Below are 26,249 nucleotides of genomic sequence, written 5' to 3' on the forward strand. Positions count from 1 at the left end.
GACGGGGGTGGCTTCTGCCCATCTGGTGCATAGGTCAACTGCACATATCACAAACCGATGACCTCTCCTGGATGGAGGTTCTAATGGCCCGATACAATCCACGCTCCATACTTCAAAGGGTGTTTCCGGTCTAACAATAGGTTGAATTGGGATTCGATCTTTGTACGTAACTGTTCTCAATTGGCATTCTTTACAAATTTCACAGAATTTTTTAACATCTTGCTTAATAGTAGGCCAAAAGAATGAGTACTTGATTCGTTGAATTGTCTTTTTCTTACCGAGGTGGCCGGCAAGAGGGATTTCATGTGCCATTCTTAGGACTTCCCTTCTCTTTTCTAAAGGTAACACAACTTGCTTAATGTTTTCACCACAGATATATTCGGAATGAAGTAATATGCCGTCATCGAAAGTATATGAATTTTTATTTTTATTTGCCCATTCAAAGCATTTTTTTCAGAGTTTTTGTCTTGTTCTTGATGTGTCTTGAATTCTAGTCTTACTCTGTTCGTTGTTTTCAAAGACTCTATGTTTTCTTGGGAAATCTGATTAACAGCAGCCAAATTTGTAGTATTGTCTTCAACTGGTGAGGGTTCATCATCTGTCTCTTTGTACTCTAAGGGGGATGCATCCCAATGACGATCACAATTCCACAGTTCGATATTTCCACAGAGCGTTTCATAAGCCGAAGAACTCAATAGCAAGTCGGTAACTAGCTTTTTTGAAACAGCACACGTAATGGACACTCTACCATGAAAATCATCGTCAATTTTCATCTGGAAAATCTTTAGTGGAGTAATTTCGTTTTCACCAAAAGCAGAAGATATCTCTATTTTACTTTCTCCTTCGCAAGGTATGTTGTCAACTAATTTCTCACGGACTACTGAAATTTGTGCTTCCGAGTCTACGATTCCATTTAGAATAATATCTCCACATTTAACTTTGACAAGTTTTAATTCATCTATCTTTCTAGACACGTACACTGATTTTGAGATAGGAATAGAGATCTTGGCAGTTAGCACTTCTGGTTTTCCTTTTTCTGCAAGGGGTGCTTGTGTTTGTATTAAGTTGTTTTGTGCTGTTGCAGAAGCACTTCTTGGTATCCGATTTTTGGTACATAACTTAGATGTATGACCTTCTTTTCCACAATTATAGCAAGTTAATTTGAAATTAGTCTTTTGTGGTTCGTCACTCTTACGGGATGGGTACACTCTTGGCGTGTTTTCAGCGTACAGCGATTTATTTCTGAAAGCTCTTTCTGGAAGTGGAGAACGAGGTTGCCATTTTTTATTAGTTCTGTCTGCTGATGGATTACCACCATTCTGTTTTGAGATATTACGAACACTGTCATATTCGTCAAGTTTATCAGCTAATTTGGTTGGAGAAACGAATTTCGCCCAGTCGTCAAGAAGATGGTCTCTTACTTCATAGGGTATTCTTTTCTTAATTTGGTCAGTAATAATCAAGTCTTTTAACGCGGCAAAATTTGTGATTTCAAGACCATTGATCCATTCTTCAAAATAACTTTAATTTCGTAGCGAAAATCTCTCCATGATTTTTCAGCGCTCTTTTGGTGCATCACAATTTTTTTTCTGAAGCTTTCAGGATTTAATTTAAATCTCTTCAATAAAATGGCCTTAATGTACTCATAATCTTCAAAATTTTCTTCAGATTGCCTACCAATTAATTGAATGATTTCAGATGGCATTAAAGTCAACAAACATGAAACCCAATCTTTAGGATCAATCTTTGTCCTTTTAGCTTGTCTTTCAAATAAGGTTAAATAAATCACAATATCATCGTGTCTTAAATTGAATTTGGGAATAAGCTTAATTGAATCAAAATTATGATGTCCATTTTCATTTGTTGGTGGAGTTTGTGTTAGTCGAACACGAGATTTAATTTCGAGTTTCCTCAATTCAAACTCCATTTGCTCTCTTTTCTGCTGTGCTTCTAATTCTTTTTTCCTTCGTTGTTCCTTAATCTCTTCTTTCCTTCGCTCTTCCTCAAGCTCTTCTTTTCTTTTCTTTTCCTCTCTTCAATAATCGTTAAAAACACTTCTTTAGCAAATGATTCATCATATGTATCACTTTGAATTATTTCATTTCTTATCGCCACGATTTTCATACTTTTATCTACTTGAATTTCTAGTTCAGCAGCTAAAACCAGCAAATCCTCTTTTTTCCCATGTCCCATAAAACCCATGTCTCGATTTTAAATAAACCTTATTCTTTGCAAATTTAATAAAAAAAAATAAAAAAAAAAAACTAATTTCTTGTTAATGCGTCCTTCAATTTATCCTTAACATTAGTTAAAGTACGAACCTTAACATTAGCTAAAGTACGTATCCTTAACATTAGTTGCGGTTTTCTCTTTCGTTGGGGGGGGGAATCGTTTCTATGTGTAACATTGTAGCAGCTGGCTGACGCCAAGTACTGATTTCTGATTTTATTCAGTCAATAGACTCTTAGTTTTATAAAAATCAATTTTTTTTTCTTTTTCTATTTAAATATAATTCACAATAAATTTAATTTTATTCGGCACGAAAATCAATCAGTGGAATCAATACTTAATGTGTTGTTCACCTACTCTGGCGAGTCAAACGAAATTACATTTGAAAACTGGCGTATTCATTACTTTGACAAGTAAATAAACTAAGATTCCATGACGGAAACAATAATTAACTTTTCATAATCTTAATTAATTATTTTACGTTTACAAGGTAAATTGAGCTCTCACCTGAGTTATTTTGGTTCGTAATTATATGCCGGGAAACCCCGATCCTACCGGCTGCGCCAGTAAAAATCCTTTCCTTATTTCAATATAACGGATATTGAACCTTGTAGGAAGAACAAACTTTCAGAATGAACAAAATACTTTTATTCGAATTTTAGAACAGAACCAAAAAAATAAAATGCTGCAGCTCTTAACTATTAAAATTTTAAACTCTTAACTACTACAGTTAAAACTCTTACAACTATACAAAAAAAAATAATAATAATAAAAAAAAAAATCTTCCGAATTCTCTTTTTGTTGCCACACCGTAAAATGCAAGTTCTTGTCCTATTATTTATATTTCACGTTCTCTTTAAGTCACGATCTTTACAAGTCACGATCTTTACAAGTCATGATCTTTACAAGTCACGATCTTTACAAGTCGTGACCTTTACAAGTCACGATCTTTACGAGTCATGATCTTTACAAGTCACGATCCTTACGAGTCATGATCTATGTATATAAAAAAAGTTGTGCAGCCAGAAGTCCTTCCCCATTCTTCGACGCATTCCACGCACTGTATTTCAGCAGGATTATGCCTGTGCACATGTTCCTCAGACTGCACAAGCTTTCATTACTGCACAACAAGTTTTTGCTTCTTCCATGGCCTGCTTATTTCCCGGATATGTCGTGCATTAAACATGTCTGACATTTCATCGGTCGGCAAATCACTACTACAGCTGGTGGCGCACAAACTAAGACTGAATTTTGGCATCAAGACGAAGCCATACGGAATTACATTCAGAACCTGTATAATTAAATACCACGGCGTGCACAGGCTCTCATAGCTCAGCGTGGCAGACACATAAAGAACGGATTTCCGACATTTTGTTTTTTCGTCTTCTAAATTTATCATTTATTTGTTCCACTGTCTGTAATATGTGGAATAAATTTCCTTCATAGTGTTGCATTTTCCACAAATATTAGTGTATATGAGACTGTATATATAATGAGAATATAAAAAGAAACTTATTATAGATTTATAAAACTTCATGAGTTCAAAATTCCATTATCCTTTTTCTCAGATGATTCTTTTTGGAAAATCGTCTAATTTCAGCCTTCCTGATAGAATTCTCTTTTCAAACTTTTCACTCAGGGTCAATTCTAAATCCAAAAGTACAATCACAGGATATATGAGAGTGAAACACGGTGAAACCTCGTTTCGCAAATTTAATTTGTTCCTGAAAGGTGTTAGTCAAATTGTAAACCAAAGCAATTTTTTCCATAGGAATGAATGTGAAATGGATTAATACATTCTTGGATCACAGATATCTGCTTATTTAAATTTTAGAATAGTTTTTTGTGCACAAGTTTTATAAGCCAAAATCTTAACCAAACATGGACATAATCAGTGTTGTTTATAACCAAAAATAGAATTCATTAAATAAGAAATGAAAAAGGTAACACAATATTAAATAGATAAAAATTGAATTTAGTTTTATAAAAATTGAATTTAGTTTTATTGCAGAATTTAGTTAGTCAGACAGAAGGGTAGATGGTATAAGTGATAAGGAAAATGTTATTAGTTAAAGCAAAAATTCCTTTCTGTAAAATCATCAGGTAACGGCCCATCTTCGTTTTTCTTTGCCTCTACGCACCACTCGATTCTACTTGAGACTGAGCGGGCCTCTATTTCAATCAAAATTTGATTAACATCATTTTCTGTTACCTATGTTTTAAACTATTTCTAAAGTGAGACATGGCATTGTCATGGAAAATGCACATGCTGTAGCTTACTACTGCTTTTGCAGGGTGATGGCATTACGTGAAAATTTTGCATCTAAAACCTATTTTGCACAAACTTTGAGGATGAGAACCAGGATCTTTTTTTTTTTTTTTTTTTTTTTTTTTTTTTTTTTTTTTTCTGAAGGAAAAAGGAAAATTAACATTTCAGCAATAACTGCCTTTTTTTGCTGTTTCGGAAGATGTTTCCTCAAAACACATTCAAAAATCATATGTAGCTGACTTGTATAGTGTTCATAAATCAGGATACTGTTCATAACTGGAATCCGAAGCATGTTTTGTTCAAATAATTTATTCGTGAGCTGAACTGTTCGTGATTCGAGGTTCCACTGTATGTATGAAATGCCTTGATGCTGTGTCTCTTAAACTTAATGTTGAGACATTGCTTAGACACAACAGTATTTGGTATCCTTGGCAGTGATACCAAATACAGAAGATATGAAAAAAAAATTATTTGTAAGGATTATCTGAATTTTATTAACAGTTAAATTTTGAGTTAAACTTCTTTCCTGTCAAATTCTTAACTTCAACTTCCGGCCAGAACGTAGTTTTAGATTCGCGTTTGACTACGTAATGAGGAGGAGCGGTATTTAAACGGCGAAGTTCTTCGGTCTTATAGAGAGAATTACCGGGTATTCTGTCTGCACGCGTCCGCCTTTTTAGGCTTCTCTCTCGTAAGCTTTCATTACGCTCGGCCGTACTTTAGGCCCTTGATAGCTTCGCAGTCTATTAACGTTACGGGGCCAACTCGGTTAGAATCTTGATAGCTTCGGCTATATCTCTTTAGTTTAGATTAGTTTTAGTTTAATTCTTAGTCTCTTAAGTTCAAGCCCAAGTGTCGGCTTTTATTGTACACTCCAAGATGGAGTTCTGTTAAATCTTATCTGAAAGATAAAGGGTTATTTAACCTTCCATCTTGTTGTTTCTTGTCACACGAACTCAAGCAATTATTTGCTTAAGATTCTTCACATTCAATTGTAACTTAGCATTTACAAAGTACATATTGATTATGAATGGTACTGGGAAATCTGACCATGTCGACTTATAATAAATAAACATGACTAAAATATTTTCAGATTTAGATTAAAAGCCTTAATCCTTAAATAAAAACCAAAAAATAATAGCTTTTGAGAATTGGACTAGCATTAATCTATAATAAGGTATCTCTCCCGCTTTCCTAGCTTGCCTTCGTGGTGTAGTGGTTCTGCACGCTGCGCTGGTATTCCAGAGGTCCGTGGTTCGATTCCCGGCGAAGGCGGTTGCTAATTTTTCATCTCTCTGGTTTTTCCAAATAACTAATGTCTCTTTAAATCTTAAAATATAATATAAATAATAATAATTTAAATATTATTAATAATAATATATATTAAATATTAAATAACGATAAATAATAACTAATATAAGTTTTAAATATATCGATTATGGAACAAGAATCTCAATGCATATAAGATTTTTTAAAAAAAATTAAGAACACTATTTCAGGGGGAAATTCAACCTGTTCTACTAATATTTATGCACAATAGGGTCCTCATTAAGGTTTAGCACTCCAAAGCTGTGGGTGTTATGGGGGCTTTTAAATTGGTACTAAAGCACGGTAAAACATGTTACCATTTCAACAAGCTCTTTTTCTTTGTAATTACTTCCTAACTAAAATCACCTCGCCAAATAAAGGCAATAAATTGAAAAGGGAGGAACTAAAGTGACATGATTCTTCTTACCACCTCCAGAAAGCCTGAAATGGGAAAAGTTGAGATGGGACAACATGCTTGGGACAGCTACTTTTTGTGAAATCTTTTAGGCAGAGCCGCAGCTAAAGTTTTCAGCATCTAGGGACAACTGAAGACTTTATGCTCCCACTTGTTTACCAAGAATGAAAAAAAAGTTCATTCTAAAATCTCATAACATCAATTTGGTTTTTCTCTGGGTGCTGTGTTCCCTGACACAGCACCCAGAGAGCTAGGGTAGAGCTCCTCCTTGCTCTACCCTAGCTATGAGTCTGCTTTCAGGTAAACTTTTTACTTTTATGTTATACATTAAAAAAGAGAAAAAAAAGTTACCTGCAACCAGTTTGTTTAACCACTTAGTTGTTCACAACAAAATGACTCGTCAGCTACAGTTTATCTTTCAAGATATCAAATTATTATATGACACTCTTTTAATGTGCTGACTATTAATATTATTCCCTTTGCATAAAAAAAATAGATTTTTAAAAATTTATTTTTAAACATTTTGCAACAAAAAAAAAGTAGTAGTTTTAAAATATAAAATTATACAACATATCAACAATCAGTCAGTTTCAATGAAATTACAAAGCTTTAGGCTTTAGCCTCATAGGCTTAAAGTATTTGAAGGATTGAAAATAAGCATGAACAAAGATATGTCAGTAATTAAAATGTAAATTTAGAGACATTTCATTTATGTAATTAGTTTTAAGCATTCTACTTTAAAACAAGAACATGCATTAGATTTCTAACAAAGGTTATAACATAGCACAGATTTGTAAAATAAATATTTTCAAATATAACATTGCCAAATTAAAAAATTTTCAATGAGTTATTATATTAACTAAGTTGTTATATATTAAAACATGATATAATAATTATTTCTATATATATTAATTTAATTTTTAAGTGGTTTATTTTTAGTTTCAGAATTGTATTGAAGTATAAGTTATTACATAAGGAGAGATAGGAGTTTTTAAAAGAGAGAATTTCATGTTTTGAAAAAGGAATACATTTTACATACTTTTGAATGGTATTTTCTTACGCTTTAACAGAACATATTATAAAATGATCAAGACTATTTTTTATCTGAATTTGAAAGGTAGTTGCAATTAAAAGATGTGTAACAGATTTCATCATTTGCAAAATTTTGTCACCATGAGCTTAATTTTTAATGAAATACAAAGCAGTTTGCTTTAGATTGTATAATATAATTTTAATAGTAAATTTTAAAAAAATCAATTTTTACTAAAAGGTTAAAAAATTAATATCTCATCCAAGTTTTACTCTATTGTAAAATAAAATAAAAATTACAATGTGAATATTTAAAAATTTTATTTTATTAAACTAAATTTTCATACCAGTTTCTTTGACAAACGAAAATGGCTCATGTTCCACAGTATGATCAGAAATTTCATTATTGAAATTAGGTAAAGGTGAAGGACTAATAGGGCTCACAACAATATCTTGTGACAACATTTCAGGTATCCCCAAACTACTTTGTATCCACTGCTTATTTTGACATAAAACTTGGTGAAGATATAAAAGTATGCTTTCTCCTATAAAATGTTACAAAGATCAATATAAAGGATAAAGGATAAAACTGTTCACATTTTTATAGAGATAAATATATACACTGCATAATTATGAGCAGCACATATTAGCACTGATAGGTCTGCATTTTTCTACTATATAATTTTCTGAACACTTCACATATGCATTTGCATAAAAATGACAGATTTAAGAACTAATATAGAAATAACTATTTATAGACTTTACAATTGAGAAATTTTTACAATTTGGAGGGGGGAAAATATAAAAAACAAGACAGGTATTCCTGATAAATATTTAATGGAATTTATTTTCCATTAAATGGATTGGGTTCTTTCATTCCCTCTTGCGTCTGCACGTTGCTGAAATAGGTGAAAAGTGTATAGAGTCATTTTAGAAATTTTTGAAGTGAGGATACTGAAGAAATCCACAATGCCGCGATTCGAACAACGGACCTCCCGAATACGCTATCAACAGTACACTACAAAGGCATGCGGAAAGGAGGGAGAAAATACCATGTATACTCCCTCTTTTAAAGCGCGACTGGGGATGAGGAAAAGCAGTTGCCAAATCTTGGTGGTGATGAATTATTATCCGCCACCTTAGTTCGGGCGCCACTTGGAGAGTCATTTTAGAATTTTTCAAAGTGAGGAAACTTGAAAAATCTGCAATGAGTTCCTTGAGATTCAAACTCCGGACCTACAGAAAATGTGTCGAGTGTGCTTCCAGTTACATCATGATGGCATGTGGAACAGAGGGAGAAAACACCTTATACGTGCAGCGCTATAAACTCTCGCAGTAGAATCAAAGCTTTGTATCAATCTTGTGGCCTATCCCTGTAGCTGTGATTCTCTCCAGTGGGGTGCAAGAATGTGTGTGGTGCATGCATGTAGAATATAGCCGTCGAAGACAAGACCGGAATCCAGCAGAGTGCCCCGGACAGCATTTGTTATAAAGCTATGCATGGAATTGCAGCCAGGTACCTGCTGGCTTAATGTAATGGCAAAATAGATCCAATATGACGCAGCGGTTATCATAGTCAAGATTTCACTTGCTGTCCATTTTCTTCATATGCCATAAGTTGACATACACACTGTTCATCTGTTCTGTACAATTCAAGGAAATTATCCATCAAAACCTTTTATTTCACTTAATTCAGTATGCTCCTTTGGGAAGCTTAATCTCAGCGAATTTAGTGACGCAACTTAAATGTGCTGTTTCCTTTAAAGAGTAACCATGCGTGGGTTAAAGATTTAAGAAAAAAACGTTTTACAAGCAATGAAGCAAAATGGCCTTTATATTGTAAATCAGAAGCACGTATCTAAAGTTTAAAATGTTGGGGAAGGTAATACAAATACGCCAAACAGTAAACTGAAACTTGGCATGAAAGATGCTTTCACTTAAATTTAGCTGACTTATGAAGCTATCAATGCATTCTAAAATGATAGAGCATGACCTATAGATTCCAAAGTGCAAAAATAAAGCCTTATTTTGTGAAAATTGTACAAAATGCTAACAGGTTAGATTACCAGTCCCAAAAGAAGCACATGGGGTTACTTGCACTTGTGCACACTGATATTTGTGGTATGATGAAAGTCACATCTTTAGGTATTGCAAACATTCATCAATAACAAATCACAGAAAATTACTATGTACACTCTACGTGAAAGGTCTGAAGGCCTTAAAGCAGTTAAGTATAAAATTCAGGCTGTAAAAAGTGCTGGGAAGCAACTGGAAATAGCCCTGTGATGATGCCAAAGAATTCGAAAGGCATGAATTTCTCAGTAACAGAATGGAGTACAGACCGCAACAGAATACGGTTGCAGAATGCATGCACCAATGGTTTCCTTGTGGAAATGACCAGACGTCTGCTGTTCAAGTCAAAATTACCCCACGGCTTATGGGTAGAAACGGTATCAGCAGCAGCTTACATACGTAACTGATGTCCTACTAAAAGCAAATCTGAAATGGCAGTAGCATATAATGTAAAAAAAAACCTACAGTTGTGCTTTTTAGTATCACAAGAATCAAGGCTTTTGCATTAACCAATTCTAATAGGAAAAAGAAATTTCTCCCCAAAGGCGAGAACATATTCTTAATGGATATTCTGAACGAGGAGATCTTGAATTTGTAAAGTAACACAAAGTCGTGATATTCAGTTTTTGGAATTGCTAGAAATTCAAGCAAGCTCGGAAACTTCAGTAGCTAGCGAAGAGGATTTTATTGAATTTATTTCAAGTGAAAAAAAGTCGGAAACCATTGAGAGTTCCAAAGTGCTAGATGAATGAAAAGTAGAAATTGAAAAAAATGTAACCCAAAATTCAGAAAAAGGACCAAGAAAACCTACATTTTTTAAAACAGAAACATCAGGCAGACAAAAAAAAAAATCTATCAGCAAAAACATGCTAATCTGGTAAATTCTAGAAATTCTTGGGGATCCAGAAACTTTAGAAGAAGCCTTGTTCAGAGCAGATGCAGAAAAGTGGTCAGCAATTATGCAAGAAGAACATAATTCCTTTATTAGAAACAATACGTGGGAATTAACAGACTTTCCAGATAATAGTAAAGCTGCTAGCGACAAATGGATGTTCTGAATAAAGTAAAAGGCAAACGGCATTGTTCGGCCGGTATAAAGCCATACTCATCGCTAAAGGATATTCGCAAAAGCATGGAATTGACTATACAGAAACATTTTTGCCCATAGTTCAATATAATTTTATACGTACATCATACTTGAATGAATATTCATTTTCATTACATTTAATTCTCTTTTCATTAATTCTTTTTATTTAATTCTCTTCCTGTTTAATTGTCTTTTTAGCTCTGAGAAGGACAGTGTTGGGAAATTTACATTCTCGCTTGCGTCTGCACAATACTGAAAAGATGGAAATTGTAATGCTATATAATCCCGCAGTAGCAGCAAAGATCCACATCGTCCTGGTTATCAATCCTTGTGCCCTATCCCTGTAGCCGTGGTTCTCTTCAGCGTGGTGTGGCGATGTGATGCACAGAATCCTGACATGGAATGTAGTTATCGAAGACAAGAACAGGAGTAGTAATCCAGCAGAGTGTGGCAAAAAGCATTTACTATGACGCTACACATGAAATTGCAGCCATTACCTGGCAACCTAATGCCAAAGTAAGTAATGGGAAAGTAGATTCAATATGATGCAGCAGTAATGATTGCCAAGATTTGACTTGTTATCCATCTTTCTTCCCATTCATCTATTCTGTACTTCAAGGAAACTACCCATTAAAACCTTTTATTTCACTTGCATTCAGTATGCTCGTTTGGTAGGCTAGCACGTATTACAGTATGCAACAACTCTCAATGACCCCAAAACAATAGACAGGCTTATAGCAATGCACTAAAGGGCTATCTGCTTAAGAGAAGGAATGTCTTTGTGGAGGCCTTTTTTTTCTTTAAGAGGAACTGCTCATAGTTACATTACACATGGGGAAAACCATGAAAACTCTCGGGCAGCCAGCCCATTCGCCAGGATTTGAATTCATGAGAAGTTACCAGTATTCAGTTATCTTACCCTTCAGCTACTGGTGATCATTTATGAGTTTCTATTAACGAATAATCTCTACTAATGTATAGAAGTGAAATAATGTCTGTATATTTATTAATAAATCATGAAAACATCGGCTGACATATCAATTCATAATTTTGCATGCAAGTACTTTTGGGTTGAAACTGAACATGGGTCATGAAGCATCTAAATTTCAGTCCTATTCCAAAGGAAAGTCCAAAATCTGAATACAGTAAATTACTTAAAATATCGATGAATTCAGCAAATGTCAGGTTTGCTTCCTTTCTAACATGACACAATATCCACTTGAACATGACTTGTAACATATTGAAATCATGTACAGTCAAAAGTCGTTAATCCGGACTCGTCCGCACTTCGGCGATCCCGGATTAATTTCGAATTCTGAAAGAATAAATCAATTAAGTGTAATTAAAAAGAAAGAGAGACTAACAAACATGTACCAAATTCAAATAACATTGACGAGCTAAAATTTAGAGTAAAGATAAAGTTTTTTTAAAGTTTTTTAACGTTTTGGCATAATTTGAGCCGTAGAATCTAAGTATAGAACTTCATTTCAGAAAAAGCCCGCTTGTCAAAATACCTATGTTAGAACAATGCTATACAGTCAAAAGTCGTTAATCCGGACTCGTCCGCACTTCGGCGATTCCGGATTATAGATCATCAGTTTAAATCTCGTAAGATGGCATGCAGAAATTCTAAAATTAAAAATATGAAACCGTAATTTATGAAATAAAGAATATTTGTTTGTTTACTTTATTAAACATTTCTTTCAATGTAAGTTGTTTAAGTTGCTTCGTTTTATGAGATAATACTTTCTCTTTAATTCTATTAACAGACATAATTTCTTGTTCAGTTACAAAGTTCCGCTGTTTAAGTCCCGTAATTGCTGTGCCGAGAATACCGACTAACTTGTCAATCGAAATTTTTTCGTTTTCACTAACCTCTCTGTCACCTTCTTCATGTCTTTATCCATTTTTTGATGCAATTCCACTTTTTGTTTGATGGACATCGGAACATACTTTCGTTTTGTAGATCCTTTGGGAGCTCCAGTATCGGAAATTCTATTTGACATAATCGAAATTTCAAGTTTACTTTTATAAAATTGCTCCTACAGTCTGCAAAAAATAATAAGCCGGAAATAATTCGAAGATTAAGGAACAACGCAATCATCAACATTAACTGAAATAGATAATTTTAGCATATACCGTCTGTTATACATAAAACGCGCACGCGAAAACGTATTCTGCGTTTGCGCACACACATATGCGCAGTCGTAAAGGTCTTACGCGCACGCGTAAACGCCTATGCACATGTGTCAACGCGGCGCATGCGCAGAAAGTTTTTAGCTTTGATGTCCGGATTATAGATCATTCCGGATTATGGGTGTGCGAATTAACGACTTTTAGAATTTTTTAAAGAGAATTTGAAAGAAATCTAGCAACAGTTTGCAGCCAAAATGAATTAACATGTTATTGATTAGTAAAATTTGCATGAATTAGAAAGAATTCTATAGAAATTTTAATTCTGTTTGTAACTGTGAAAGTTGTGAGCATATGTGAATACACCAATTATTAATGATGCTTGAAATAACTTTTACATCATTAGAATAAAAAACAATTACTACTTGTCATGCCTGTGTTCTAGAAAAAATTAGTTCCTTTTCTTATTTAATTCATTAATATTTATAGAAAGACCGTTTCAATGGTACATATAGTTATAACCTTCCAAAAAAACTATTATTTCGTATTTGCTGCTCATATATGAATTTTGTAATCAGTTTAATATAAGCAACATTTGACTTGTAGAATTGGGTACAAAAAGAGCATTATCAGGTTTGTTGTTCTGTCTCTCTCTCTCTCTATATATATATGTGATTAAAATAAATTTTGAAGTACTGATATAGAAACACTGAGACGCAGAAGTACTGATGACACAGCACATAAATAGCTAAAATGTAGATTCGTATTGAAGAGGAAGAATTCTGATAGCGTAGAATGCTAAAATATTGAATCCGTAATGACTAGCAAACTTGGCAATTAAGTAAAATTAAATATTCATTTTTACTTCAATAGACATGCCGTCCAGACGGTATAGTGGTTAAGAGAGTCGACTGCGAGGCCAAAGGGCCTGGGTTCGAATCCCGGAGAGCCCACCATTTGGGGGGGGGGAATTTTCAATTGACATTTGTGGCCACAATTCACTTGGCAATCTAATCATGCCTATTCCCAGAATTTTACATTTTTTATACTTGTTGCGACAGAAAGAGAGCAGAATGAAATAGCATCCAAGCAGCACAGAGGTACAAGCAAAAGTGCACAATTATCCAATATGGAAGCTACTCAAGAGAGGGTTTTGATTTAGGTTAGAAAACTTTCAGTTCGCAAAATTCTGAGTTCAGGTTCTGAATTAGCTACGTCATTAGCGTTATGGAAGCAATGTGACATAGACTGATCTAGAAATGATGCAGGCCAGAACCAGAAAAGTTACGATTTTTAGAATACAGAAGGGGAATATAATATGTAAGATAAAATTTTTTATATAAATCAACTTTATAATTTAATTTAGTAATAGCCTCTTAATTCATTTCTGGACTGCGTCATTTCTAGATCAGTCTATGTCACATTGCTTGCACAACGCTAATGACGTAGCTAATTTGGAAATACATATACATATATAAAGATGTAAACCTCTTACCTATCTACATTTTAATATTTAGTAAAAACTGAAAGAAACTGCCAATATTAGTTTGCAGCAGCCCATTCTATTTTTTCACAGATGGGCTTAATTTTAAATTCAAGCAAAGATGATGGAAAAGCTATCAATGAAACAGACATATTATATTATTCGTTTTAAAAAATATTTTTCGTAAATGACAGAAAAGCACATCAAAATATAGATAAAATTCAGGGGAAAAAAATTCAAAACCCAGTTTCTATTTTGTTGATTAAAACTCAATGAAAACACAAATAAAGTAAGTAAATAAAAATATTTAGCTGCAAAGCTATAGCACTGACCAAATACTACTAATAATAATCAAAGGTCAAAACTGGCACAACAAATTATTTCTGATTATGATCAACGAAATTAAAAAAATAAATTAAATAAACCATTTATGTTTCTACTTAAGAAAGGATAAACATAAAACTCAAAGTTTATGTACATATTTTCTTAGTTTTTGCTTTGCATTAGTGTTAAACATATAAAATGCCGTGGTTCGCAAAGCAAATATTTATTACCGAGATATGCAGAGATACACGTAGAGTTACATGCAAGCAGAAATAAGTAAGTACAAACACTAGCAGAATAATACAAGCAACGATAAGACTTTATAATTGACCGAGCTATTGCGAAGAGCAATGTTGCCGGTTCCAGAATTAAAGCCAAAGGGCACTTGACATAAAGAAATCCGGACGTGGAGAAAAACTCATCGATCGATCCGATCCGAACAAGTATGGCAGGAGTAGCGCGCGAAGCGCGCTGTTTCCAGCTCATGAGGAGAGCCAGTAGGCCCATGACGGTAGGAAGTCTGACGTGGTAGGAGTTAAGAGAATGAGGTGAGGCAGAAGGGGGGCGAGCAAGATGCCACAAGTCTAGGAATTAGGCCAGACAAGAAGACGCCCCGCAGACGGAGCAGTACAAGGTAAAGCAATCATGAGTTTTTATGATAAGCTACTGTGAGAATATACTACATGACAGAACGAGTTTGTAGGAATACAAACTCTCAAAAGCATACATTTGCAGACATAGAGTTACAGTGAAAAAATTGCAGTTTGCAAGATCAGATATCATACAAAAGTTTCGATGAAATAATGAAAAAAAAAAAAAGTATTCATAAAAGCTATACACAATATATACAACTATATACAGGAATATTCTACATTATGTAGGAAAGTTCAGATCTCTGGCTAGGTGGGCTGCCAGCGGTCGTAACTCTTTATCTTCCAGTAGTGGAATGTAGTCAAATACATGTAATTTTGACATGTGAGGGCATGTAACTGCTTTCTGGAAAAAGCTGGAGTTTAAGCGATGAAAATGCTCTATTACAGTTTCAATTTTCAAATCCTTGTGTAAAGTCCTATTAGATACGAAATAATGCGGATTCGTGAAGGTGCGCAGCAACTTGTTCTGTGCAATTTGTAATTTAGATATGTCCCTGTCTCTAACTGATGCCCACGCAGGGGAAGCATACGTGAAGATTGGCTGTATAACAGAGATGTATAAGTGCCGTTTTCTTCTTAAGTCCAGTTTAGAGTGCTCGTTAATAAGTGGATTAAGACTCTGAATGACTCCTAGTGTTTTTTCCCCTGACATGAGTCAGGTGATCCTTCCAGGAAAATTGATCATTAACCCATTAACTGCCAAATTTTTATTTCATCAATTTTTATTTTATTTCTGTTAGTTTTCATCTAAATAATAAGAAAAACATGTTTTTCTCATAAATGCGTCAATTTTTTTTCAGAAATTTTAAATTTAAGTCCGATCCCCAAATGGGGATCATGGCTGATACTATCTACTTTTAATGCCAAGTCTACGTGTAATCCAACAATATATTTTCCACATTGTTTTCTTGCATTTATTTTGCACACTGCACATTTTGTTTACCATTTTCGGTGCGTTCAATATAATGATTACCAGATGTTCTGATAACAGTAGGAACACGATTAATTGATCCTTTAGTGAAAGAATTCCTTCCACCCTTTTTTGCATCTGAGAGTTCTGAAGATAAAGCAAGATATCATAGCAACCATCCTCCTAAAATCTAGCAATGGAATTTTATCACTTGAAATACAATACAGTGCGTGGGCGTTAACCAGTGTTACGTTGATGGCATTAGTAAGCAAAGGAAAACACCATTTCCCCCCCTTATTCTGATTATGTACTTTTGAACATTCCAATCCATCTTGTCTACTCCACCCATGTATTTGTTATATTCTGATATCAGTTTGGGTTGTGGTACTTGAATATCTTTCTTCTCTGTTCTACTCCATGGCTTCACCTCTGATATTGGTTTGCTAGTTTCATGATTAGACAGAAGCCTTTCACAACTCTTGTCATTCCACGTGACAGCTAAAATTTCATTACGGGAATCAAATCTGTAGTCATATGCCCCGCGTTCTTTTTTCCTTATCTCTCTGTCTGTTGCAATAGGGAATTTATTCATTCTTTTGAATCGAACAGTTCCTGTTGCTCTAACATCAATGTCCTGCAAATGTTTCATCAGAGAAAATCCTGTGAAAAAATTGTCGAAGTAAACTTTATGAGCATTTGGTGTCTGAAGAATAGATACCATATGAAGGGCAACAAATGTCCCAAGCCCACTGATGCTTTCATCATCTCCTAATTTCTTTGATTTGCCTTCATACACTTGAGTCTCATAACAATATCCAGTCTGTGAACAACAGATAGTCCATTGTTTGAACCCAAACCGCACTGGCTTACTACGTATAAATTGTTTGAGGTAATGATATCCATAATAACGAACCATTTGTTCGTCAATGCTCAAACTTTCAGAAAACACCCCCAATTGTTGAAATTTGTCATTCAGCTTGTCAATCAATGGGAGAATCTTGAAGAGGTTATTACGTTCACCTAGTGGAATCCTTTCTAAATCAGAGTTGTCACTGATATGTAGGTACCGTTTAATTTCCAGATACCTAATTAAGACACAATAACACGCCGAATAAATACTAATACAGAAGTCAAACAACAAAAATCAGCGTTATACCTACAAAATTTTCACAGGACTAGTTTCGATGGTTTTACCGAACCATCGAAAAGATGATGGTTTTACCGAACCATCGAAAAGATGATGGTTCGGTAAAACCATCGAAACTAGTCCTGTGAAAATTTTGTAGGTATAACGCTGATTTTTGTTGTTTGACTTCTGTATTAGTTTCCAGATACCTATTCCGACTCATGCATGCTCTAACACACAGAATGTTCATGTCTTAAATCTTCACACCAATATAATTGTTCTTGCGAAAATGAAGGATAGCCAGTGAAAAGAAGCATTCCAATAAATTTTTAGGCAGTTATTAGAAAGCTGAAATTGACGATTGTTTTTCTGTCTGTCGTATATTACAGACTGCTAGACAATATAGGTGACAGTTTCATTATCAAAAAGTATTTCAAAACACTCTACCGGGGATTTTCCCCTGAGGTTTCTAATGACATCATTTCGCCTTGTCTCTATAACGTCAGTATTTTCATATAGTTTCGAGTACTTAGGGTGCTTCTTTTTCCAATTGGAAGTCAATACTTCTTTTCTCTTTTTAGCAGGTGGAAGCCGGTATCTTTTGTTACTTCATTTGCTGAAGATTCAGTTACATTCACTAAAACATTGTCCTCAAATCCTGCCACACGGTGAATTTCAACACACCCGGGAACATCAAGTGGTTCTTCATCATCAATTACGTTGTCATCCATATCCTCATTATCTGAAATCTCATCAACCCACTCTGGTGGAATTTCAACAATATCTATGGGGCTATTATCGTCGTCATCGTCAGATGCAAAAAAAATCATCAGCATTTACAATTTCTTCAATTTCTTTTAAAGAAAGATATCTTTTCGCGACATTTCCTGGAAAAAAAGAAAAACAGTTTTTTGACAATTTTAGTCAGTATCAGCCATGATCCCCAAATGGGGATCGATATATCTGGGTTCATTGTACCCATCCAAATTACAGTATGAGGATAAATAATATATAAATACATTAATTACTTACCAATGATCAAGGAAAATTCAGTACAACAAAAATAATTGTTCCTACGTATCTTTTTTGTGCTTTGAAAATAACTGTATTATTTTTCTCGTGAAAAGTAACGAGAGAGCAAGAAAAATAAACTCGTGAGCTCAACTAACTGAGTCCACGTGTTTGTTTAAGATTTCTACCCTTAGTTTCAATCTTCAGGAAAGCATGACCCCCCGTAAGGGACCACCCAGGTACAGCATGACGTCACAATGTATACAAATGTAGGCGATCCCCATATGGGGATCATGGCAGGGAATGGGTTAATAATAACACCAAGGTAATTCGCCTTGCGTACTCTAGGAACTTCTATGTCAAATAGCTTAAGCTCTTCTGTTATTTCAGTGGCAGAGTTCTTCTTTCGGATAATGAGCAGTTTGGATATATCTGCGTTAATTGAAATACGCCATTTGGTACACCAAAATTCTATTTGCGGCATGACTTGTTGAAGTTTCCTGACAGCTTGATTAGGACACATAGATTTTACAGCAAGCGCCGTATCATCTGCAGCCAATGAAGTAATTGTAGTTAAAGCCTGTTTTAGGAAAGTCAGTCACAAAGAAGAGATATAAGATCGGACCTAAAATTGACCCTTGCGGGACGCCGGCGTGAATTGGTTTGACTTCAGAAATCTCATTTCCAATAGAAACATGAAAACTTCTGCCTTTCAGGAATGAGTAGATGAGACACGTTAAAGTTTTGGTGAAGCCAAGGGAACGGAGCTTGAAAATTAGACCCTCGTGCCAGACGCGGTCAAAGGCTTTGGCCACGTCTAGCATGAGTAAAGCCACATTTTGTCTGTTATGTAACGCACAGCCGATGAACTCAGTCTGACCAATTGTTTCGTGGTGGAGAGCGTTTTTCGGAAACCAAACTGTTCTTCTGGTAGTTTCTCTAAGTATGGATGGATTCTATGATAAATGATGCGTTCAAAAATTTTCCCCAAAATGGGAAGCAAACTGATAGGTCTAAATCCTTCTGGGCGAGTGGTAACCTTGCCGGCTTTAGGTAAGACAATCATTTTGGCTCTTTTCCAGGAAAGCGGAAAGTATCTGATAGTTAAGCAAGCATTAAAAATACTGGCATACCTTACAATACAATTTTTCGGTAAGTTCTTGATCGCTAGGTTAGTTATTGCATCATAGCCCGGAGCCTTCCTGTTTTTTAGTTTCCTTATGATTTCTTGGATTTCATGTGGAGAGGTGAGTTCCAGATTGTCTTCTAAGTCCTCCTGTGAGGTAAACCAGTCATTAATGCAGTATCTTACATCATAAGCGAAGTCTATGTCACAAGGACGCTCATTCGGTTTAAACTGATTTTCAAAATGTTCTGCAAAGGCGTTTGCTTTTTCTTTATTAGTGAGAGCCACGCTATTATTGAAGTGAAGTGGTTTGTTCGCTACAGCCTTTCCTTTTAGATTTCTGACAAATGACCAGAACGCATTGTCTGGTTCATTAAAATTCATGATTTTTTCATCCCAAAGGTTATTTCTGAGCTGATGAATTGATTGCTTGATGTCCCGATTCAGTCTATTAATTTCCGTTTTAGTACTCGGATTCCATGTTCGATTCCAGGCTTTCCTTAATCTATTTCTTTCTCTGATTTTATCTTTGATGTGGGGGGGGGAAGTCTTCCAGATGTCTGCTTAATGGGAATGTTCTTGGTGGCAGTATTGACTGCATTAATGATACTGTTAGTAAACAGGTGCACAGCTAAGTCTATGTCCTGCTTGGTTCTTAAAGCTGTGTTCAAGAAGGTACTATTACTTAAGATCAGATTATACTGCTTCCAGTCTGTAATCTTTTTCTCCTACGTCGTTTTGTCTTTTAGGATTCTAAGTGTGGCCATTACAGGTAAATGATCCGAGCTTAGATCATTAACAACTTCAAGATATAATTGAATGGAATTGAAGGAATTGACTGAATGGAATTGACTGGAATTGAAGCGGAGGTAAGTAGTAGATCAAGAATGTCCCCTCTGTTCCGGTCGTGTGCAAGATAAGTGTATTCCTCAGGCGCAAAGAAATAAACAGGTTCGTTGTTTATAAATTCAAAGAGTTGTTCTCCATTTGGGTTTGTTTTGCGACAGTTCCATACCTCATGTTTCGCATTAAAATCACCTACTAATATAACAGGAAGATTTGTGAATAAAATGTCCTTTAATAATTCAGCTTCTAAAGGGTATCTGGGTGGATTATAGAAGGCTGTGAAATAAGTGTTTCATAACCTTGAAGAAACACGGAGACAGTGACATACTCTTGTCCATTATTTCTGTACTGCTTAATCATGCATGATTGGAGAGAGTTCTTTACGTATATCGCTACCCTCCTACCACGGTGACTGAGTCTATCTGTGCGATAGCATCTGAAATTCATTATGTTAATACTAATACCAGGATTTGCATGTGTCTCTGTTACCATAGCAATGTCAACATCATTGTTTTGAATAAAATCGGTGAATTCCAATAATTTTCCATGAATGCTACAAGCATTCCATATCATCACGTTTAAAGGCGCTTTTAAATTCCTATTTTTCCCCATTGTTAGAAGATTTGGAGGGAATGTTCTCTTGATTTATTTGCGATAACTGTTTGACCTGTTGAGTAAGTTGGAAGCCTGCGCTTTTGATGACGGTCACCAATTCCGCCAGATCAGCGAAGACTTTTTTAGCCTCGGTGAGTTGTTCTTGATAGATTCCAGCTGAGAGAGCCTTAGCATAAGATTTATTTTCTACAACTCTGTTGCTGAAAACTCTCTCTTTGACTATTTTTGGTTTAGGGAACCTTTCGCAACCGCGAAAACTTGACGTGTGTTCTTTTCCGCAGTTTACGCAGCATAATGGTGCATCTGATTTTCCTTTATCAGGACAATCTCGAGAGAAATGATCCTTAGCACATCGGACACATTTTGGAGGATACTTGCAGCCTTCCTGAGTATGATTAAACCCTTGACATCAGAAGCACTGCAAGGGCCCCTGACGTCCTTTATACTCTTGGATTTTAATTTTCATGTCACAAAGAAATTGCTCATGATAAATCTTCTTTGAGTCTTCCGACTTACGCAACGTGATAATGAACAGAGGTAGTTTTGTGACAATACTCTCCCTGCGGCGGGTCATCTGTTTAACATCCTCTACTTTGTAGTATAATTCTACAAGATCTCTTTTAATATCCTCAATTGGAGTTCTGTAAGTTAGTCCTCTCACTACAACTTTTAAGTTGCGCTCTTCTGGTAGTTTAAATGAGTGATGTTCAACTCCTAGATCATTTAAGATTTTTACCATACCCCTGTAATCATCGGGGGATTCTGCAATAACTTTAATTCCATCTGGAATTTGTCGACCGAAAAATTTTAATTTATTTCTGTGAAAAACTTTACTAATTTCTCCCCAGTTCAAATCAGTCTCCCTAAGAGTAATGGGTGGGATTTTAGTACGAGATGAATGTACACTATTATTTGAGGTTTTAGTAATATTTGTAGTGTCATTTTGAACACTATCTGCATCATTTGTGTCCATATCTTGATTATCTATATGAGTTTTGTTAATTTGTTCTGTGAGTTTAGTAACTGAGCTATCTGTGCTTGATTGTGCATTTTTATCTGAAGCAGTGGTGACATTGGACGTGATAACTTGACTATCACTTATCTTTTGCTTTTTATACTGCACTCTGTGATTTCTAGTCCTTACAGTTTGATCTCCTCTACGCCTGTTTTGTGTTTCGTCTTCTGAACTAGTTTCTTGATCAAGCGTTTTTTTCATTATCTGAGTTTAGGTGTGAGAAATCATTAACCTTGATTGGGCTTCTGCCCCTATCACTATCCTCTAAAGTTTGACTCGTATTTCTAATATCCACTAAGGTATTAGTGTTTTCGTTAGTGTTTCCTTTTTCATGATTAATTTGCTCATTAAACACTTTCAACATATCAACAAGACTATGCAAGAATGTGTAAAGTTTGCCTTCTGTGTCAGTGAATTCTCCATTTTTCTCTTTGACATGATCGAGCTCGCTAATCTGCGCTTTCACTGCATCCATCTTCGCATCACCTGCGCCCTGAACATAGGAGTCCAACACCCCGGAATTAGGCCCACTCGATGGTGTCCTAACAGGCGGATGTGTTGGCGAAAATTCCCGCAAGGCCCCTGACAATCACCTGAAGCGAAAGCTTGGGGGTAACTATGCGGGAATAAGCAATCCAAAATCCAGACAAATCACTGAGTCTTAAAGTTAGAATAACGAGACGAAATTAATTACTAAAAATGAATTTAATAAGCAATCATATCGGGAAAATCAATCACCAAAACCAGCAATTAATGGCATGTGATAAGACAATTATACGCAATCGCGGCGAAACCCAAAGTAGGCTTAACCAGAAACACGAGGCACACGAGTTAGACTCCGCCTACCTCGTAATCGGACGTACACGGAAACCTGACTGAAGAGCGAAATAAAACCCGACCTTCACTCACCACGGTCTCCCTGCGAAAGGAGAAAAACTCAGATGAGAAAACGGATATAAGGGGAAGAAGAGAAGTACCAAAAGGAGCAAGACAATCCAATCGGACAAGTTCGCAAAACGTGACGAGCGATCGTAACTTTCAAGGAAGACCCAAGACAATGTAAATCAATGACAACAATATGAGAAGATACACTACAGCAATAGTTCCAATGACAAATTCAAATACAATTAAACAACCTCAATCAGTAGTGCTAAATACAACACAATACAAAACAACTATACAACACAATTCAACGATAAGAGGTTACAGAGGTCATATATATAACTTTATAACAGATCATGGTTTAACAAATCATAAACAAGACACAATAAATAACCAATCAAAAGAAACATACAGAATGGGATTAAGTTTCAGAATAACTCGGACCTGGCAGAAAGCTGATGAATGTATCGGACTTGACAGAAAGCAATACTTCCTTTTAACCAGTAAGAATGCGATTACGAATATCTCAACACTCCCCCTTAATCGCACATTATACAAAACATAAAAGAATTACACAATTTTTAAACAGCTGAATGATAACAGTTCATAGAATTTTGTTTTGGACAAAGCCTTAGTTAATATATCTGCAATTTGTAAACCTGACTGTACATATTCAATTCTAATATTATTTTCCTTAACAGTCTTACGAGTGAACTTTTATTTTATATCTATATGTTTCAACCTACCTGAAAAGTTTTCATTAACAATACTTTTGATACATGACTGGCTATCTTCAAAAATATAAAAATTTTTAACACTGGAAATTTCATTTACTACATTTTTTATCCATAAAACATCTTGAATACCTTTACATAAAGCAATTATTTCAGCTTCTGTTGATGAAAGTGCAATACTCTTTTGTTTGTTACAGCACCACATAATAGGGCAGTTTGAAAACATTATAAAGTAACCAGTAATTGATTTCCTATCTTGAGTATCTCCCCCCCCCCAATCTGCATCTGCATACACAAGTTTTCCCTTTGCAAATCACCCTTTTTGTATATCAATTTTAAATTTAAGGTGTTTTTCAAGTACCTAAGAATTCTTTTTAGAGCACACCAGGCAACATCAGTAGGATGCTCCTGCAGTTGACTTAAGCAATTTACTGCAAACACAATATCTGGCCTTGTGATATATGCTAAGTAAAGTAAAGATCCAATTAATTCTTTGTATGGGCCATGAAATGCATTTCCTTTCTGAAAATCAACTGCTGTAGATTTTGGTTCAATGGGAGTTTGGGCTGTTTTACAATCAGACATTTTAAATTTATCAAGTAATTTTTCAATATATGGTTTCTGATCTAAATATAAACAACCAGACTCAAATTTCAGTCTAATACCCAAAAATTCTGAGACAATTTCAGATTTTGGCATTTGAAATTCACTAGACAACAATGATATTATAATATTTGTTTCTTTTACATCTGAACCTGCAATTAATAAGTCATCTACATAAAGAGCCATAATTACTTTCTTGCAATTTAAATTTCTGATGAAAATACATGGTTCAGAGTCCAATTGCTTAAAATCTAATTTAATAACAAAATTAAGAAATTTCTGATACCATTGTCGAGGAGACTGTTTAAGACCATATAAACTCTTTTTAAGTTTACATTTCTTACCACTCATATCATCATATCCTTTTGGCTGGTCCATGTAGATGGTTTCATCTAACTTACCGTTCAAGAAAGCTGTCTTGACATCTAAAGTAAAAGTTTGAAAACCTTCATTATTGATAATTACCAGGATTAAATGTAAAGAGCACATACTAATCACTGTAGAAAACGTTTCTGTATAATCTATGCCTTCCTTTTGCATAAAGCCACGAGCAACAAGCCTCGCTTTGTGAGTTCCATCTCGTTTTTTACGTAGAACCCATTTGCAGGAAATGGCTCTTTTATCAGGGGGTAATCTTTGTAGGTCCCAGACGTCGTTATCTTCCATAGATTTCATTTCCTCGTCCATATATATGGAATGGACATATATATGGAACCATGGAAATATTTTTCCATGGTTCTTGTTCTACTTGTGGTAGATTTACAATATCTTCAAATGTCAGAGTGTCTTGTGCAAGCATTACTTGGTAAATCTCAGGATCAGGATACCTAACTGGCTGTTTCTTTTCTCTTGAAGATTTTCTTGTTCCTCCTTCTTATTTTCAGCATTTAATTCGCCGTTATCAGTGTCTGAAATTGATTTGTCTTCATTTTTAATGTCATCATTGTCATTTTCACTCAAATCAGAACTATCAGGAATATATTTTTGATTTTCTACTTTCTTCTTTTCTTCATTAAATTTAACATTTCTGTAAACAATGATGCGTCTTGTTTCTGGAATCATTAAACGATATCCCATTGTGGAATAACCTACAAATATCATTCTAACAGATTTTTCATCTAGTTTCTTTCTTTGCGATGGTAGCACTAGAGTATAAACATCACAGCCAAATACACACATGTTTGTTAAATCAGGATTTTCACCATACTTCAGAAAATAAGGAACACGATTTTCAATCGAACTATTTGGGAGTCGATTATTTATATAAGCAGCCGTAAGTACTGCTTCACCCCAAAGGAATTTTGGTAATTTTGCCTCAAGTATCATTGCTCTAGCTTTTTCCAGTACAGTTCTATTTGCTCGTTCAGCAACACCATTTAGAAAAGGTGTATAGGGAGGTGCAGGATCTATTTTTACACCTGCTCTTTTAGCAACTTCATGCAATTCTCCACTGACATATTCTTTCGCATTGTCACAGCGCAGTTTTGTAACAGTTGGATTCAATTTAAAGAATAGCTTGAATTCATCAGCAATGTCACTTTTTCTTTTGAGCAGTCTGATTTCCATAAATCTCGAATAGTCATCAATTACAGTCATGAAATATTTTTCCCCATGGAGTGTTTGAGGTTCTATTGGACCACATATATCAGTGTGTATAGTTATAAGCGGTTTGGATTCTTTTATGCGAGGACCCTTTCCTATAGGCAAAGCACTTTGTTTGGCACGAACACATACTTCACAAAAGGATTGTTTTACAGGAAGATTCATTAGTTTTAATTTTTGATTACAGCAGTGTCCTAACCTTCTGTGCCATAAATCATCATTCTTTACTGCTAAAGCTGTAAATAAATTTGGTGAAAAATCACTAAAATATTGTCCGCATTTTTCCAAGTATCCAAAACGAAAACGTTTGTTATTGTTTTCAATGTAAACTATTTCATTTTTAAAAATTACACTCAAACCTGCTGCTTCAATATTTTTGACAGAAATTAATTTTCCGTTTAATTTGGGAACGTAAAGAACATCTTTTAACATTATTTCAACACCATTCTTAGTTTTACCGCAAATATCACCAATTCCTTCTACTTCTAAAACCGCCGACTTAGACGCGCACTTAACAGTTCCAGTCTTAGGCTTAATTGAGGTAAACCATTCCTTGTGAGAAGACATATGAGAAGTTGCACCAGAATCAATAATAAATTGATCATGCACAAGATTTCCAGCCATAAAAGATATTGCAGGGGATGCATACTTATTACTATTTGAATTTGCCTGCTTTTTAGAATTATCAAAACATTCACTTTTGAAATGACCAGTTTTACCACAGTGATGACAGACGCAGTTCTTTTTCCTACAAAATTTAACAGAATGTCCTTTTC

The 26,249-nt window shown here is 34.9% G+C and overlaps 1 protein-coding gene across 1 annotated transcript in view; it reads right to left on the minus strand.

The window, feature by feature from the left end:
* The window catches only part of LOC118187664 (uncharacterized), a 132,064-nt gene that overhangs the window by 26,498 nt on the left and 79,317 nt on the right, over window positions 1-26,249 (minus strand). Inside the window, 1 exon segment of the mRNA XM_085811078.1 lies at window positions 7,598-7,795. Within this exon segment, the coding sequence (XP_085667204.1) occupies window positions 7,598-7,795 (198 nt within the window).

Source organism: Stegodyphus dumicola, chromosome 2 (assembly GCF_044657685.1).
Source record: "Stegodyphus dumicola isolate Sdum_Otavi_A_Nest chromosome 2, ASM4465768v1".
Classification (NCBI taxonomy): Eukaryota; Metazoa; Arthropoda; class Arachnida; order Araneae; family Eresidae; genus Stegodyphus; species Stegodyphus dumicola.